The sequence below is a fragment of the Carex rostrata genome, chromosome 8 (genome assembly GCF_964058835.1).
Source record: "Carex rostrata chromosome 8, lpCarRost1.2, whole genome shotgun sequence".
Classification (NCBI taxonomy): domain Eukaryota; kingdom Viridiplantae; phylum Streptophyta; class Magnoliopsida; order Poales; family Cyperaceae; genus Carex; species Carex rostrata.
In genome coordinates, this window is record NC_135925.1 from 7,831,170 (window position 1) to 7,844,714 (window position 13,545).

Below are 13,545 nucleotides of genomic sequence, written 5' to 3' on the forward strand. Positions count from 1 at the left end.
TTCGAAGTCCAAATAGCCGATCCAAATCGTTAGATGTTTAATCTATATTAAAATGTGCTTGGAGACCAAATTTTACATTTTTTTGGAATTTTTTACTATTTATTAAAATGGTTTGAAAATCGCTGTTTTTTAATGGTGCAGAATTTTAATAAAAACAACAATTTTCAAACCATCTTAATAAATAGTAAAAAAATTCCAAAAAATGTAAAATTTGGTCTCCAAGCACATTTTAATATAGATTAAACATCTAATGGTTTGGATCGGCTATTTGGACTTCGAAACTAGAGATATGAGTGCGAATTAAAACAACATGTTTAATTCGCGAAGTAGCGTAGCCTTACTCTATATATATATATAGGGTCTGTCTAAATTGCTGCTGGCAGCATTTCAGCAGAGGTGCTGCCGGGGCTATATTTAGCCGTGTAATGTCCAAACAACAAATCCAAACCGTTAGATGTTTAATCTATATTATAATCTACTTGGAGACCAAATTTTACATTTTTTGGAATTTTTTTACTATATATTAAGCTGGTTTGAAAACCGCTGATTTCAGTAAATTTCTGCAGCATTGAAATCAGCGGTTTTCAAACCAGCTTAATATATAGTAAAAAAATTCAAAAAAATGTAAAATTTGGTCTCCAAGTAGATTATAATATAGATTAAATATCTAACGGTTTGGATTTGTTGTTTGGACATCACAAAACAGAAAAATGGGCGGCAGCACCGCCGGCAGAAATGCTGCCGGCAGCAAATTAGCTACAGCCTATATATATATATATATATATATATATATATATTAATCTGAATCATTCAGAATCTATCACACAGCTTCAATTATATCTTAATCGTTTTAATATATTAGATTGATATAAAGAAAAAAATTGAAGCCGTCTGATAAATTTTGAACGATTTTAATAAAAAAAAAAGATTTGGATCCTTATCTTGCTGGAGCGATGCGTACATGCACTAAGCCGGTAAGAAAAGGTTTGACTTGACTGGATCAGAGTCAAAATATTACCATAAAATAACTGAAATTATAAAGTAAAATGAATAAAAAAATGAAGCGCTGATTAAAGAAGATATTTTACAGATTAACATTCATCCCCATTTATGCCCGGGGAACATCCAGGTCTGGGAAGCCATCGCTTTGTAGAACATACAGTGTGTACCAGTATAGAAGTAGAGAGATTCAGAAATACATTCTTAGACATCTGTTTGTTCATGAATGACTGATATTTATAGAAGAAATTAACTATTCTAACTAAGGTTTACAACAGCTAACTATGATTGTAACATAATTCTGTTATCAGTCTTGTTGAGGAAGAGTATCCAGTATGTTCCGCAGCTTTATTTTCCAGTGGCTCGAAACTGGATTTGTCCAGGGTTTTCATAACACTGGTGAGATTTGGCCCGTTCAAAGGTTTTCGGGATTGGCACTTGGTTGGACCTGCTGTAAAAAATGCTATGACCGATCGAACAATACGGTATTCAGCGCCACGGGATATCAAAGAAAACTTCTATAAGGGGACACGTGGTGCGGCGTGGGCTTGCCAATCAGCAGGGACAAATGTACTGAACTGGAGAAATGGAGGGGATGTTGACCGTTGAGGAAAAGGCCAAAGCTCATCTTATCAACTTCGTATATGAAGCGGGAATGATTTATGACCCCTTGATACAATCGACTCTCAAAATCCACAAATAAAGAGAAAATGCCACCGCCATGGTTTCCCAGTGCTAATCTTACAAGCACCAAACTCCCCTTTCCTCTGAATTCTAAAGTAAAATGCTTAGCTCGGAGGACACTGCGATCGGGTTTTGTGATCAATTGTGCATCAAATTCAGGCAACACATCACAAAGTGGCAAAGCCGGGCTGAATGTCGGTTCACCAATTGTTATTATCGAGGCCCCACCGGCTCTGAAGACCGCTACACCGATGCCATCTTTGCGGGCAAACACCGGTCAAGTCAAGGCCGGTGATGTAGGAAGGTCAGTTTCATTTGATTTTTTCTTTGCAAATTTTCGCATTGTCATGCAGTTCCTGATGTAAAAGTTAAATTATTGTAGGTTAATTAAGCTAATTTGTATCTTATAATTACAGAGTTGTGGCAAGAAAGCCGAAGGATGTATGGGCAGTTCGTCTAGCAATAGGAACTTACCTTCTCGATGGCAAATATTTCAGACCTTTTGATGAAGAAGAATAAGAAACGAAAACCAATTAGAAATATCATTATTATCTTGAAAATGGATGCCTTAGTTGATAAGAGATAGGTGCTAAAGAAATTGTTTTTTTTTTTTTACTTGGGAACAGAATATATTTCTTGTTAAATTAATTTGATTTGGTAAGTTTTGGGTTTTAATACTGTTAAATTCAGCAATTTCATACATATTTGTGAACTTTTCATAAATCCAATTTTTTTTGCTTAACTGCATGCTAGGTTCCAATTCATTCAAAGTTCAAACTGATGTCATGGATTACATTGTTACATTATAAGGGTACATAAATTGGGAAAGTAAATCCAGTAATTGAAACTTCCCCTTCTGGTCCTATTAGCCAAAATGTTGGCATGATCGATAATTCAGAACCCTTGGCCTTGATTTATATTTCTAAATATTTTTTATTCATTTTTCACATATTTATAAACAATACAAAATTCTAAAATAAAATTTTATCCATTTTTCACGAGATCAATGGGTAAAAGATGAATGATAAAATGCCCTGGATGCGCCCCGGCATATTTTACTTCATTCATTATCATCCTATTGATCTTGTGAAAGATGAATACAAACCAGTGCCGGTCGATTAGTCGTTGGCAGTGACTAAATCATTATAAATTTTCCGACTAATTGATTGATTATTCTCGATTATTTCTGATTAATCGCTTGACTGTACCCTTTCTGTCTGACGAACGCATACCATTATTTACAACACTGAATTACAAACTATCTTAGAATTTTGTTTAGCTACATCAACAACTTGATTCTACGTAACACAAATATTTATAAGTTTGTAATTTTGTATTGTATTGCGTCTCACATGACACCAACGCCCGGGCCAAATTAAATTTGAATAAAAAATTATAGGCATCGTAGATAATTTAATTTCGTGTTGCAGTAAAGACTCGTGTCTTTATGAAGAGTGAAGATCAACCAATATTGGCAATATATTTTTGTTTATAAATAGATTTCAATACACTCTAATGATTTTTAAAAATTACTTTTGAGAATTAAACAATACATCTTTCTATAGAGAGACGAAAACTTATAACACTACACTTATTTACAGTTTTTTTAACATTGTTAATTTAGTTTAATTTTTAATATATCCCAAGATAAATAGATACACACTCACGAGAAAGGGGCAGTACGTAGAGCCTTGCAACTCCCCCTATAAGGTGCACACAATTTATAAGAAGGCCGCGAAGTTGTTTTTGCTATTTGCATCAACTTTAACACGCAACTATGTATGCACTACAGTTTTGAAGTTTTGAAGTGCAACGAACATCTCCAGTTCCGAATAAATGGCCTCTTTTTAAGTGGCCCAATTAGGATAAACCTTGCCGACAGAGAATTCAGATCCAGTGTAATAGCTGATCGTGTAGAATGAGATCTGAGTGTCAGTTTTAATCTGGCACGAATCTCATCACGAACATCCTATATCTAAATAGGCATTGTATTATTTTTGGTCCGGCTAAGGGCATTGCACTCAGTCCGGTACCTGAGGGGATACGGACTCGCCGAAAGGTCGGTCCCTTTTCTAATTTAGCAGCTGTCAGTGAGTGAAAAGAGAGAAACCTAACGTGGCCTTCCCATGATAGTCAATAATTTCTCCTTTCTTCATCTCGAAGGAGCTTTGCCACCTTTTGTCGTTACTTCAGGCGAGATCTGTGTTTCTCTATTTTAAGACGATCGTTCTAGTTCAAATTACAGGACATACATCTCCGGGGACTTCTTGGCTGGATTACGGAGATCTTGCTTTATTTGAAAGGTATGATATTTATCTCTCTCCTTCTGTCCGAGATTACAAAGATTTTTTTTTTCTGATTTGCAAGGAATTTTGTATTAGGAGGTTTTTAATTCTCTCGTTCCTTGAGCTGCAAATTATGATCTGGATTGTTTTTTCAATGTTCTATACAGATTTGCATGAACTCAATCAAACTTGTTCTGTTTCTTAAAAACAATTCTAGTTGCTTCCTAGTTTTGATAGAAGTAGCTCATTTAAATTATTTTGATTGCTAAGTATCTTATGATGATTGAGCTGAGAAAAGCCCGCTTTTGTATCTTTATTGAGTATATTAATTGCGTTCTCTTTGGCAAATAAGTGCGATTTATATGAAATTTTTGGAGAGCGAACCGAATTCGCTGAAGCTGAAGGACTAATGCATTACTCTCATGAATTTTTTTTTTGAGGGTAAAATGGCAACGTGCCATTTTACGTTTATTATCTCTAGGCCCATAAAATTCCCAGCTTTTGTTTTGTTTTGTTTTTTTCAAATTAACATAACAAGTCGGCACTATAATACATAAGACAAAAAAGGGAAATTTTTTTTTATCTATGATGCTGGCCATACCACTGGATGGGTGCATACCTGTCAATGAATTGATCGCTGTGATTATATTTAAATAGATTTGGCATGTCATTTTGGTCCTTAGAAAATATAATTTAGCTGGTAGCAGAATAGTTCTTTGCTGGACACCCCATGCCGGATATTTGTTTTTCATATTCATAGATATCGGTAAACTAAGATGATTATTTTGTTCGAACAGATACCAGGTTATAAATGGAGGAAGAAAACAAACTCAAAGAGGAGACCAAAGAGGTACTTCATCTAAAAGTCAAGAGCACTGAAAAGGTTTCAGATGCTGAAGATGAGAAAAAGGAGATAGAGATTGAAATACATGCAAAAACATTGGAAAAAGAGAAGAAAGATAAAGAGGAAAAGAAAAAAGAGACAGACAAATCGCCTAAGCAGAAGGAAAAGAAGAAAGAAAAAGATGCTGTACTGGAGGCTGGAAAGAAAGAAGGTGAGAAAGAGGGAACACGTAAGGAGGAGAAGAAAGATGAGGAAAAAAAAGTGAATTCAGAGGAGGAGAAGAAAGAAAAGAAGAAAAATAAAGAGAAGGATGGAGAGGAGAAGAAGAAAAACAAGGAAAAGGAAGTGAAATTAGAGGATGAGAAGAAAGATAAAGAGAAGGATGGGGAGGAAAAGAAGAAAAATAAGGAAAAGGAAGTGAAATCAGAGGATGAGAAGAAAGATAAAGAAAAGGGTGGGGATGAGAAAAAGAAAGAGAAGAAAAAAGATAAAGAAAATAACAAGGATGAGAAGGGCAAAGAAAAGAAGAAGGAAAAGAGCAAAGATAAGAACGAAGAAAAGAGTGAGAAAATTAAAGATGTGGACACATTGAAGAAAAAGTTAGGAAAGATCAATGGAAAGATCGAGGAGCTGCTGGCGAAGAAGGAAGATATACTGAAACAGATTGAAGAGTTCCAACAGAAAGAGGGAGGTAAACCCACAGAAGAAGAATTGCAACAGAAAGAGAGAGCAATACCCAAAGAAGAGAAGAAGGAAGAGATACTGAAACAAATTGAAGAGTTCCAACAGAGAGAGGCAGGAAACCCCAGAGAAGAAGAGTTGCAACAGAAAGAGGGAGAAATACCCAAAGAAGAGGCCGTTGCTTGATTGATCGTGAGATATTGATCTTTGGTACAAAGGGCTGCTCTGTGTAGTTATGTTGATCCTTATTGTACTGTTTGTGTTACGTTTTTTATTTTTTACTTTGCCGGGAGAACTACTGTGCTCTTGTATCAGGAGTCCCTTGAGGACAGCCAAACCAAAAAAATAAAGAATAACTACAGAAATAAAAGTTTAGTTGTTGCAGTTCACCTATACTTGTGCGCCCATGTTGATGTTCTTATTTTTTGTATCCTCAACCCTCTTATTATTTTTTGCATCCTCAACCCTCTTATTATTTTTTGTATCCTCAACCCTCGTGTATGAATTACAACAGTGATATAGTAAATGCAATGCCATTATCAGCCTTTTCACATGATTTGTTGATTTCTCAGCTAGTTGCCGAAGCCTCCAAATACTTCTCAACATGGTCCAAACCACATAACTCCTTGACCACAGACATGGTTGCAGGGACTGGCAATTGGAATTCCAAAGGAGAATCTTTGGAACCCGTGAGAGAAAACAACTGTACTCTTGCAGCTTTTATTGCATCTCTTGTTGCACTATGCACAGATGATGCAAGGAGTAGAGGTGGTTCTCCAGAGGCTGTAAGAAAATACTGATATTAGTATGTTAAACATAACTGAGAACTGCAATCTGGCCAGTTTGTATCAGTACAGGTACAGACAGATGTGCCTTCTTTTACATCCCCAATGAAGTTGAAGAAAACATGGCATGCCATAAACAGATCCAAGCCATAAAATCCCATAAAAAAAATTCCCATTTCCCCAAAAGATTAAATAATTTTTTCAAACATATAAAAAGTATTTAAATAACGAATCAGTGCAGACTTAAGATTGATTCGGTTTGTACCAATTATAAACCAAAAGATCAGATAACTGAATATTTACAACAAAGAGTACTTAAGGTTTAGTTAAATGACATAGAGAGACATAAGTTACCTTTTGAAGAGAGCACCCGGTTTTTATGATGTCCACTGTTAACCAACTCCACATTGAACTGTTTAGGTATTGTGTCAACAGTTGGAATCTTATATGTCCAGGTACCATCTGAAGTAACCATCCCATCCGAGTTGGTCATGTATTCTTCTAACATGAAGTAACCAATCCCTTGGACAAAGGCACCTTCAACCTAAAAAGAGCAAAACAAGTTTAGAATGGCAACTGCAACATAAAACCTAAATCTGAAGAACAGCTTTTACTGATCTTTTCTCTTAGTGAAACTTTGTCAAGTACAGCAGACCTGTCCTAAATCTATAGCAGGATTTAAGCTCTGACCGCAATCATAGATAAGGTCACTTCGCAATATAGTAGTGGCTCCTGTGAGAATATTAACCTCCACCTACAAATCCAAGTAATTTTGATAATTTCAATCAATTTGCATCGCAACTAACAGTTCAATTATAATACTTCTTATGTTGAATTTGGTGCTAGTGAGAAGACGAACATATTTGGTTAGTTATAACTATTTTTTGTTTTAACATCTATGCTATATGGGACTTGTGATTGTTACTATTGCTACATGAAGCTCAAAGCTTTAAAGATAATTTCAACAGAAATAACCACTAAACAAGACAAAGGTGATGGTACTAGGCAGTTCTACTAAACAGGTCAAGCTGGAGAAATACCAATTTACTGAAAGGATATGAATGGAGAAAAATACCTCACTTACTGCAGCCCCATAGTTAAGATAGGACATGGAAGCCATGGAAGGGACCCAATATGCACTCGCTGATAAGTTCACATTTGCCATAGATGCCTAAGTAGAAGTTTAGGTGGTCAGTGCAAAAAACAAAACACTGTATTATTAATACCAAAACTTACTGTTGGGTGCATGTTCTCCTTTCTGGTTTTTGTTTTGTTGGATTGTATAGTGCCCTATTGCACGCTGATGTACACTAAAGTTTAGACAGCCGAGTCTCAGTTGTGCCTTCACAGCTAAGTCTTAGTTGCTACCAAAGTATGTAATGACAGTGTGCATGGTACTCCCAGTATGAGAGAGCCTTAAAATGCAAATATGATGGCCAGTGGCCACAAATTTAGTTCAAACCTGTTTAATTAAAGCATTCCAAGTGAGTGAGCTGTTTTGTGACTCCACACTTTCTTTAATTGGCTTCAGCCTTTCGACAAGAATGCCACAAGAAAGCCTAACAGCCTCACAGCTAGACTCTGATGTGGTACTGCCAGTAGTCCACCCACCCTGTATCATGCTCAGTGTGTCAGCTTGAATAACTCTTATCTTCTCCAAAAGACCATCTCCAGTAAACCCAAGTCGGCCTAGACCAAATGCCGTCATTTGTTTCACTTTGGTCCATAGTCCTTGCCCCAACTCAATCCCTCCTACTTCAACCACAACTGATCCATCATTAAGCACTGACACCTTACCAGGGGTGGGTCTAAGCATCACACCATGCACTATTGGTACACAAGCAGTACCACGTTTCCTCCATATGTTGCTTCTATTGAAGGATTGAACCGCCTCTACTCGATCTCCATATTGGGTAGTGGAAACCAATTTTGAAATAAGTGAAGGAAGAGTGTACTCAGATGGATCCTCTACAATACCTTTGTAAAACAAAGAGAGGCTTTCGTAGCTATGGAGGTTCTTTTCTCTTATTAAACTGACATCAAGGGAGAGAAATGAAGCCACACTCTCTATAACAGCTTCAGCAATGTAAGACCCTTGTACCTCTCCTGGGGCCCGCATGGCTGACTTGGTAGACAAGTTGGTTTTGCAAACTTTTATGTCAAAAGATAAGGCACCCCAATTATACTTCTTTAGAGGTCCAACTAGGTTATGGGGAATAATTAATGATACATCTTGGGTCGCACCTGCATTAATTAGGATGTCTAGATGCAAGGCTGTGATTTTACCATCAAATTTAAAACCAACAGAATAGGTCACTTTCATGGGATGCCTGCCTCCTGATATTATCATATCAGTCTTTCGGTCAAGGTACATCCTGACAGGTCGACGCAACTTATGGGCAGCAAGTGCACAAGCAGCTGCCACCTGCAACACCACAAAGACCGAAATTTGAATATACTAAATGAATTTTACTTAATAAATAAAAAAGAGCCAAATAATGCCTGTCAAATACAAGTTTCGTGAAGGAAAAGATACCGGTTAGAAACTCTGAATGAAGAAAAATATCTTACTGATACAGGCAAGTATATGCCAGGCTGTACTGTGCCTGACACCAGTGGAACAACAGACCAACCTAAGTCCACAAAACTTGGTGACGATAACATTAGGCCTTTTGCAAATCAAACCTCACAGTTCATAGGGAAATAACTCGTGTATGCAAAGAACAACAAAATAATTGGTTTATTTGAAAGTTTCAACTCAAACAATACAAATGGAAAATCTACCAATCAATAAATATCTAAATTGTACCCAAATATTTCCCAGAAACTTGATACAAAATTTTAATATGAAGAATTTTATTTTTATTTTCTATGAATCATTACTTGTTTCTTCCAGAATTAGGACCTGAAACACTGTTATAAGAAATTAGGACCTGAATCATTACTTGTTAAAGGCATGAAGAATTATTCCGGAAGCTCTCTTCTTCCACCTTATTCTGGAAGAAGATGGAAGTACCAAACAGGACCTAAAGTATTCTAGGTATTAAATGTGCTTGAGTGGTGTTTCATGCCTTTTGCAAGTAAAAGATGAAATATTTAGTGTTATTTACAACAACACTTGGCATTAGTTTGTGAAACTTACAGGCAATGCTCTAACAGCTTTTCCACCAAAGCCTCCACCAACTCTTCTAGTAATAACACGCACGCTATTACATGGGATGCCAAGGCATTTGGCTATCACATTTTGTGCAGTCTCAGGGGTTTGACTTGAAGTGTATACCACCATGGAGTTGTCTTCATCAGGTACTGCCAGTGCAGTCTGCATCTCCATGTAAAACCAGTACTGTGAGCTCAGAGTAACCTGGAAAAGATAGTTACATGCCGGCTTAAATTTGCACAGTTAGAGAATGAATAATGCTGTCAATGAAGCTGAAGTTTTTAAATAATAAATGTATCCAGAGTGATAATGGTCTTAAACAGAAAGATCACAGAAGTTCTCCATCTAAGATATATCTAAATAAGAAGCACGCTCAACAAAAACCTAAAAAGAATAATCAAAAGCCAATCAATGTAACTAAATTCTTCTCAGTGCTCGTCTATTGCAACAAGTGTATATACCTCAGATGATATGATTTTGTGATCAGCTTCTTCCATTCCTTTAGAGAAATCACCAGTTTGTTGAGGATACAGGAATGGAGGGACCTCAAAATAACTGGATCTTTCTACTGCCTCTTCCAATGTTAAAATTGGTGCTTCCAAGTTCTCAGTACTGTAACTAACAATTGCATGCCTTGCTGCCATGTTTGCCAATGTTTGTGTCTGTGCGACCTATTCAAAAGAAAACTTAGCTAGTTAAGGGCAAATTTGGTCAGATACATAGAGAATGTAAGATCTTTTTTTGCAAAGTAGCACATTCCTGTTGAGTGGTTGAATTGTTGAAAAATGTGCAACAGAATCTCACTTTTAAAAAGGTAAAATTAAAAAGTGATATGCTATCCAAAAGTAAGACGATTGCCATTTTTATTTCAAACAGGAAAAACAGGAACAATAAAAAGTGTTTAAAATCTTGAAATATCATTTAATTTAGAAACATCCTTTTAAAATTGTAATGATTCCATTTCTAATAATATTAAAAAAAATGAAAAAGCTTCACAAGAGTAGATACCACAAGAGAAATTGGTTGGCCGGCATACTCAGCAACCGAATCAGCAAAGAGTGGTTCTGAACCAAAAATAGTGCTTGCTCCTACATTACTACCCTCTTTTGGAATATCACTTGCAGATACAACAGATACGACTTTATGTGCCGAAGAAGAGAGCCTGACGTCTTTTACGTGGGCTAAAGGCTTTGTGCTATAAATAAATGCACCATAAAGACAGTCTCTCGGTGAAGGGATGTCATCAACGTACACTGCTTCACCTACATCAATCAATTTTCCATTATAATGGGCGTAACAAACTTTATAAAGACCACAGACTGTTTCACCTATGTTGAGTGGTTTTCCATTTATTTTGATGTAATAATGTCAAGTTCTTCCCTTCTGAAATACAAAATGATTAAATTTTTAAATATAGAAAATTATCAAAGAGTTCTTGTATTAACAAATCTAGAAAAAATTGTACAATTTAATTCCATGAATACATACCAGAAGCTTGCATTTCAGCTCCAATTTTCTTAGTTGCTGCACCAACAGGAAGATGCTCAATGCTAAGTTCGACCTTTTGATTTGAAGATAGAAGCATCTGATATTCTTCATGTACATTCCCATTTATTGATCCTTCACTAAATGAATATTTGGTACCTCTTTCAACACCCACACAACCATTTTCTCCAGGCGCAATTAACCCCTTAGTAACAGGAGAAAGAAACTTAAAAAGAAAAGAAACGGCTAGGCTTATCCTATAAGCAGCATGCCTAGTGCCTTCTTTCACTACCAGAGTTTCTCTAAGAATTCTAACTGCCTCCAGGAGAGCTAATGTACTGACAGTTTTACCCTTCAGGAAATCCTCAACCTTCCTAGCCCTGATTGCATGCTCTGTTCCATATGCACCAAAAGCTAACAGTACATTATCCAAAATGACATCTCCTGTTTTCTCATTTATCACAGTCTGTGCTAAGAAAGATGCATTGACAGATGCCACTGCATTACCCAAAGGCCTTGATGCTGCTCTGTATGTTTGAAACAAAACACTGCAAGAAGAAACCCAAGAAGGGATGTAAATGCTCAAGAGAAGAATTTTGTTAGTACATGGAGGCATATGTAAGAATTCCTCAAGTGTTAGACTTAGCCTCTCTGAGCCCAACAGAATACTCACAGTTGAGGCAGTACCGAGAAGTATTGTGGCAATGTCAGACTCAAACTGATCTCTTTGTGCCATGACTAAATTCCCACCTATACTCGCCATATTTTGGATAAACTTTGACGCCACTGTTTCCATGTGATCTGCTAGCTTAGCAAATACCCTGCTTTTGCTTTCTTCCCTTAGTAATTCAATAACCCTAGAAATTGTAATTGCTGCTCCAATTTCAATGCCATTGGTATCTCTTCTAATGATATTCAACTCTGTGACCCCTCTTAAATCAATGTAATGGTCATGGCAATCTTGTTCCCGGTAAACACCAGAAGAGGTGTTACCAGAAATTAGTTTTACACGATTTGTACTTAGCGATTCAGAATTGAGCAGATTACACAGCTCTTCTATGCTTTGGGGGCAGTGCCACCTGCCCCCAGCAAGAGATTGACAAGCCACAGAGGATTTGATCTCAGTTTTCAGAAACTCAGGGAAACTGCTAAGCCCCTCAGAAGAATAAAAGGGCAATTCGGTAAAAACATCACCACTATCCCCTTTCTTCTGAAATGAATTGAAACCTAAATCTTCTATATCAGCATCTGCAGCAAAGCTCTTGCAAGCATCGACAATGGGCCGGTAGCCAGTACATCGGCACAAATTACCTGAAATAGCCCTCTCTGCCTCAGAAACCGTGATCTTAGAGAATCCATCTCTCGGTTTCGGCCTACTATTGTCTTTATCTGCATTGACGAGGGAAGAGAAAAGAGACATGCACATGCCAGGAGTACAGAACCCACACTGAGAAGCGTGAAACCCGGCAAACCTCTGGTGAATTGCATGGTAGCCATCTTTGGTATTGCCCAGCCCCTCAGTAGTTGTAACTGAACAATGGTTTATGCTGGCAAGCAGTGTCAGGCACGAGCTCACAGAGAAATCGCTCACTTGATTGGTTACTGGATCAAATTTTGATAGGAGAACAACACAAGCTCCGCAACCCCCTAAATTGGAAAGTGAAAAAAAGACTTGAATCTTATACATTTTAAAATGAGAATAATAGAGTATACTCTTTTAAGTCCTGCGAAATTGCAAAACCTTCCAACCAATAAAAAAAGATAAAGAATATCACAGATATAGAAATCAAAACGCAAACAAAAACAAAAAGAAAAATGAGCTCGAATGAACTAATGTTTAAAAGTTGCATTGGCCCAATTCTAATAAACTTAAATCCTTACTAAGTAACAAAAGTATATCAAACCTTCGCCGCATCCAAGCTTGGGTCCCTTGAACCGAGTCTGCGTTCTCAAAAACTCAAGCAAAGTCATCGACGGGTCCGAGTCAGACACCTCAAACCTCTCGCCATTAATGGCGAAAACCAAGCCTCTATGCATCTTTACTAACTTCCTCTCTTCCGTCCTCTCTTCTTCCGTGTAAAACCACAACTGAACTCTTCAGATGTGTCCTGTGGTCCCTTTGGGATCGGATTCATCGGATCTTGCTTCTGGTAGAGATTTCTATATAATCTTATTCAAAACGACAAAAGAGTGAAGACTGAAGTGTATCGTAACTCGCAAGTTGAGACGAATAAGGAAAGCACTTCGAAAAGATAAAGCCGCAATCAATGTAGATCCAGTGCTTCCTTATTAGTAGTATATTATATGTAGCGAGTGTTTCGCGAAACTTCGGGCCTCACTGTCGCTTATATCACATTGCTGCTCGGCAACACCAACACCATAAATTATGTTAGCTTTTTTATTCCTTTAATTTTTTAAAGCAGATTTTTAAGCGAAATAAAGTTATTTTCATTAGTTTCTATTTAAAATCTTAATAAAGATACCTTCGTTTCTAAATTAAACATACTTATCTTTTACTTGTGAATTAGATCTATAAAAAATAAGTAAATAACTAATGGTAGATACTTCTTTGTACAGTCTGAAATGAAGAATTTAGAATGTCAATTTTTTTATTTGATCCAATAA

The 13,545-nt window shown here is 36.8% G+C and overlaps 3 protein-coding genes across 5 annotated transcripts; 2 read left to right on the forward strand and 1 right to left on the reverse strand.

Annotated features, from left to right (window-relative positions):
• The first annotated feature begins 1,654 nt into the window (after positions 1-1,654).
• Positions 1,655-2,344, forward strand: CRR42 (DUF3148 family protein). Its single transcript, XM_078307215.1, has 2 exons — positions 1,655-1,987; positions 2,100-2,344. The coding sequence occupies exons 1-2, from the start codon at positions 1,710-1,712 to the stop codon at positions 2,200-2,202; spliced, it is 381 nt and encodes a 126-aa protein (XP_078163341.1). The 5' UTR covers positions 1,655-1,709; the 3' UTR covers positions 2,203-2,344.
• A 1,438-nt stretch (positions 2,345-3,782) lies between these two features.
• On the forward strand, positions 3,783-5,882 carry LOC144558375 (uncharacterized). Of its 2 annotated transcripts, XM_078307214.1 has the most exons (3): positions 3,783-3,986; positions 4,766-5,483; positions 5,541-5,882. In XM_078307214.1, exons 2-3 carry the CDS (start codon positions 4,780-4,782, stop codon positions 5,677-5,679), a joined length of 843 nt encoding a protein of 280 aa, XP_078163340.1. In that variant the 5' UTR covers positions 3,783-3,986; positions 4,766-4,779; the 3' UTR covers positions 5,680-5,882. The 2 variants fall into 2 exon arrangements, with proteins under 2 accessions (XP_078163340.1, XP_078163339.1); XM_078307213.1 differs by having other exon boundaries at positions 3,787-3,986; positions 4,766-5,882.
• Positions 5,816-13,123, reverse strand: LOC144558374 (indole-3-acetaldehyde oxidase-like). 2 transcript variants are annotated; one of them, XM_078307211.1, is made up of 10 exons: positions 12,825-13,123; positions 10,924-12,567; positions 10,444-10,697; positions 9,897-10,106; positions 9,421-9,639; positions 7,741-8,703; positions 7,354-7,449; positions 6,934-7,032; positions 6,633-6,822; positions 5,816-6,276 (listed from the first exon to the last, which is right to left on the reverse strand). In XM_078307211.1, the coding sequence occupies exons 1-10, from the start codon at positions 12,955-12,957 to the stop codon at positions 6,062-6,064; spliced, it is 4,023 nt and encodes a 1,340-aa protein (XP_078163337.1). In that variant the 5' UTR covers positions 12,958-13,123; the 3' UTR covers positions 5,816-6,061. The 2 variants fall into 2 exon arrangements, 1 of the variants encoding a protein (XP_078163337.1); XR_013512889.1 differs by lacking the exon at positions 5,816-6,276 and having other exon boundaries at positions 6,782-6,822; positions 7,354-7,489; positions 12,825-13,092.
• Between the last annotated feature and the right edge of the window lie 422 nt (positions 13,124-13,545).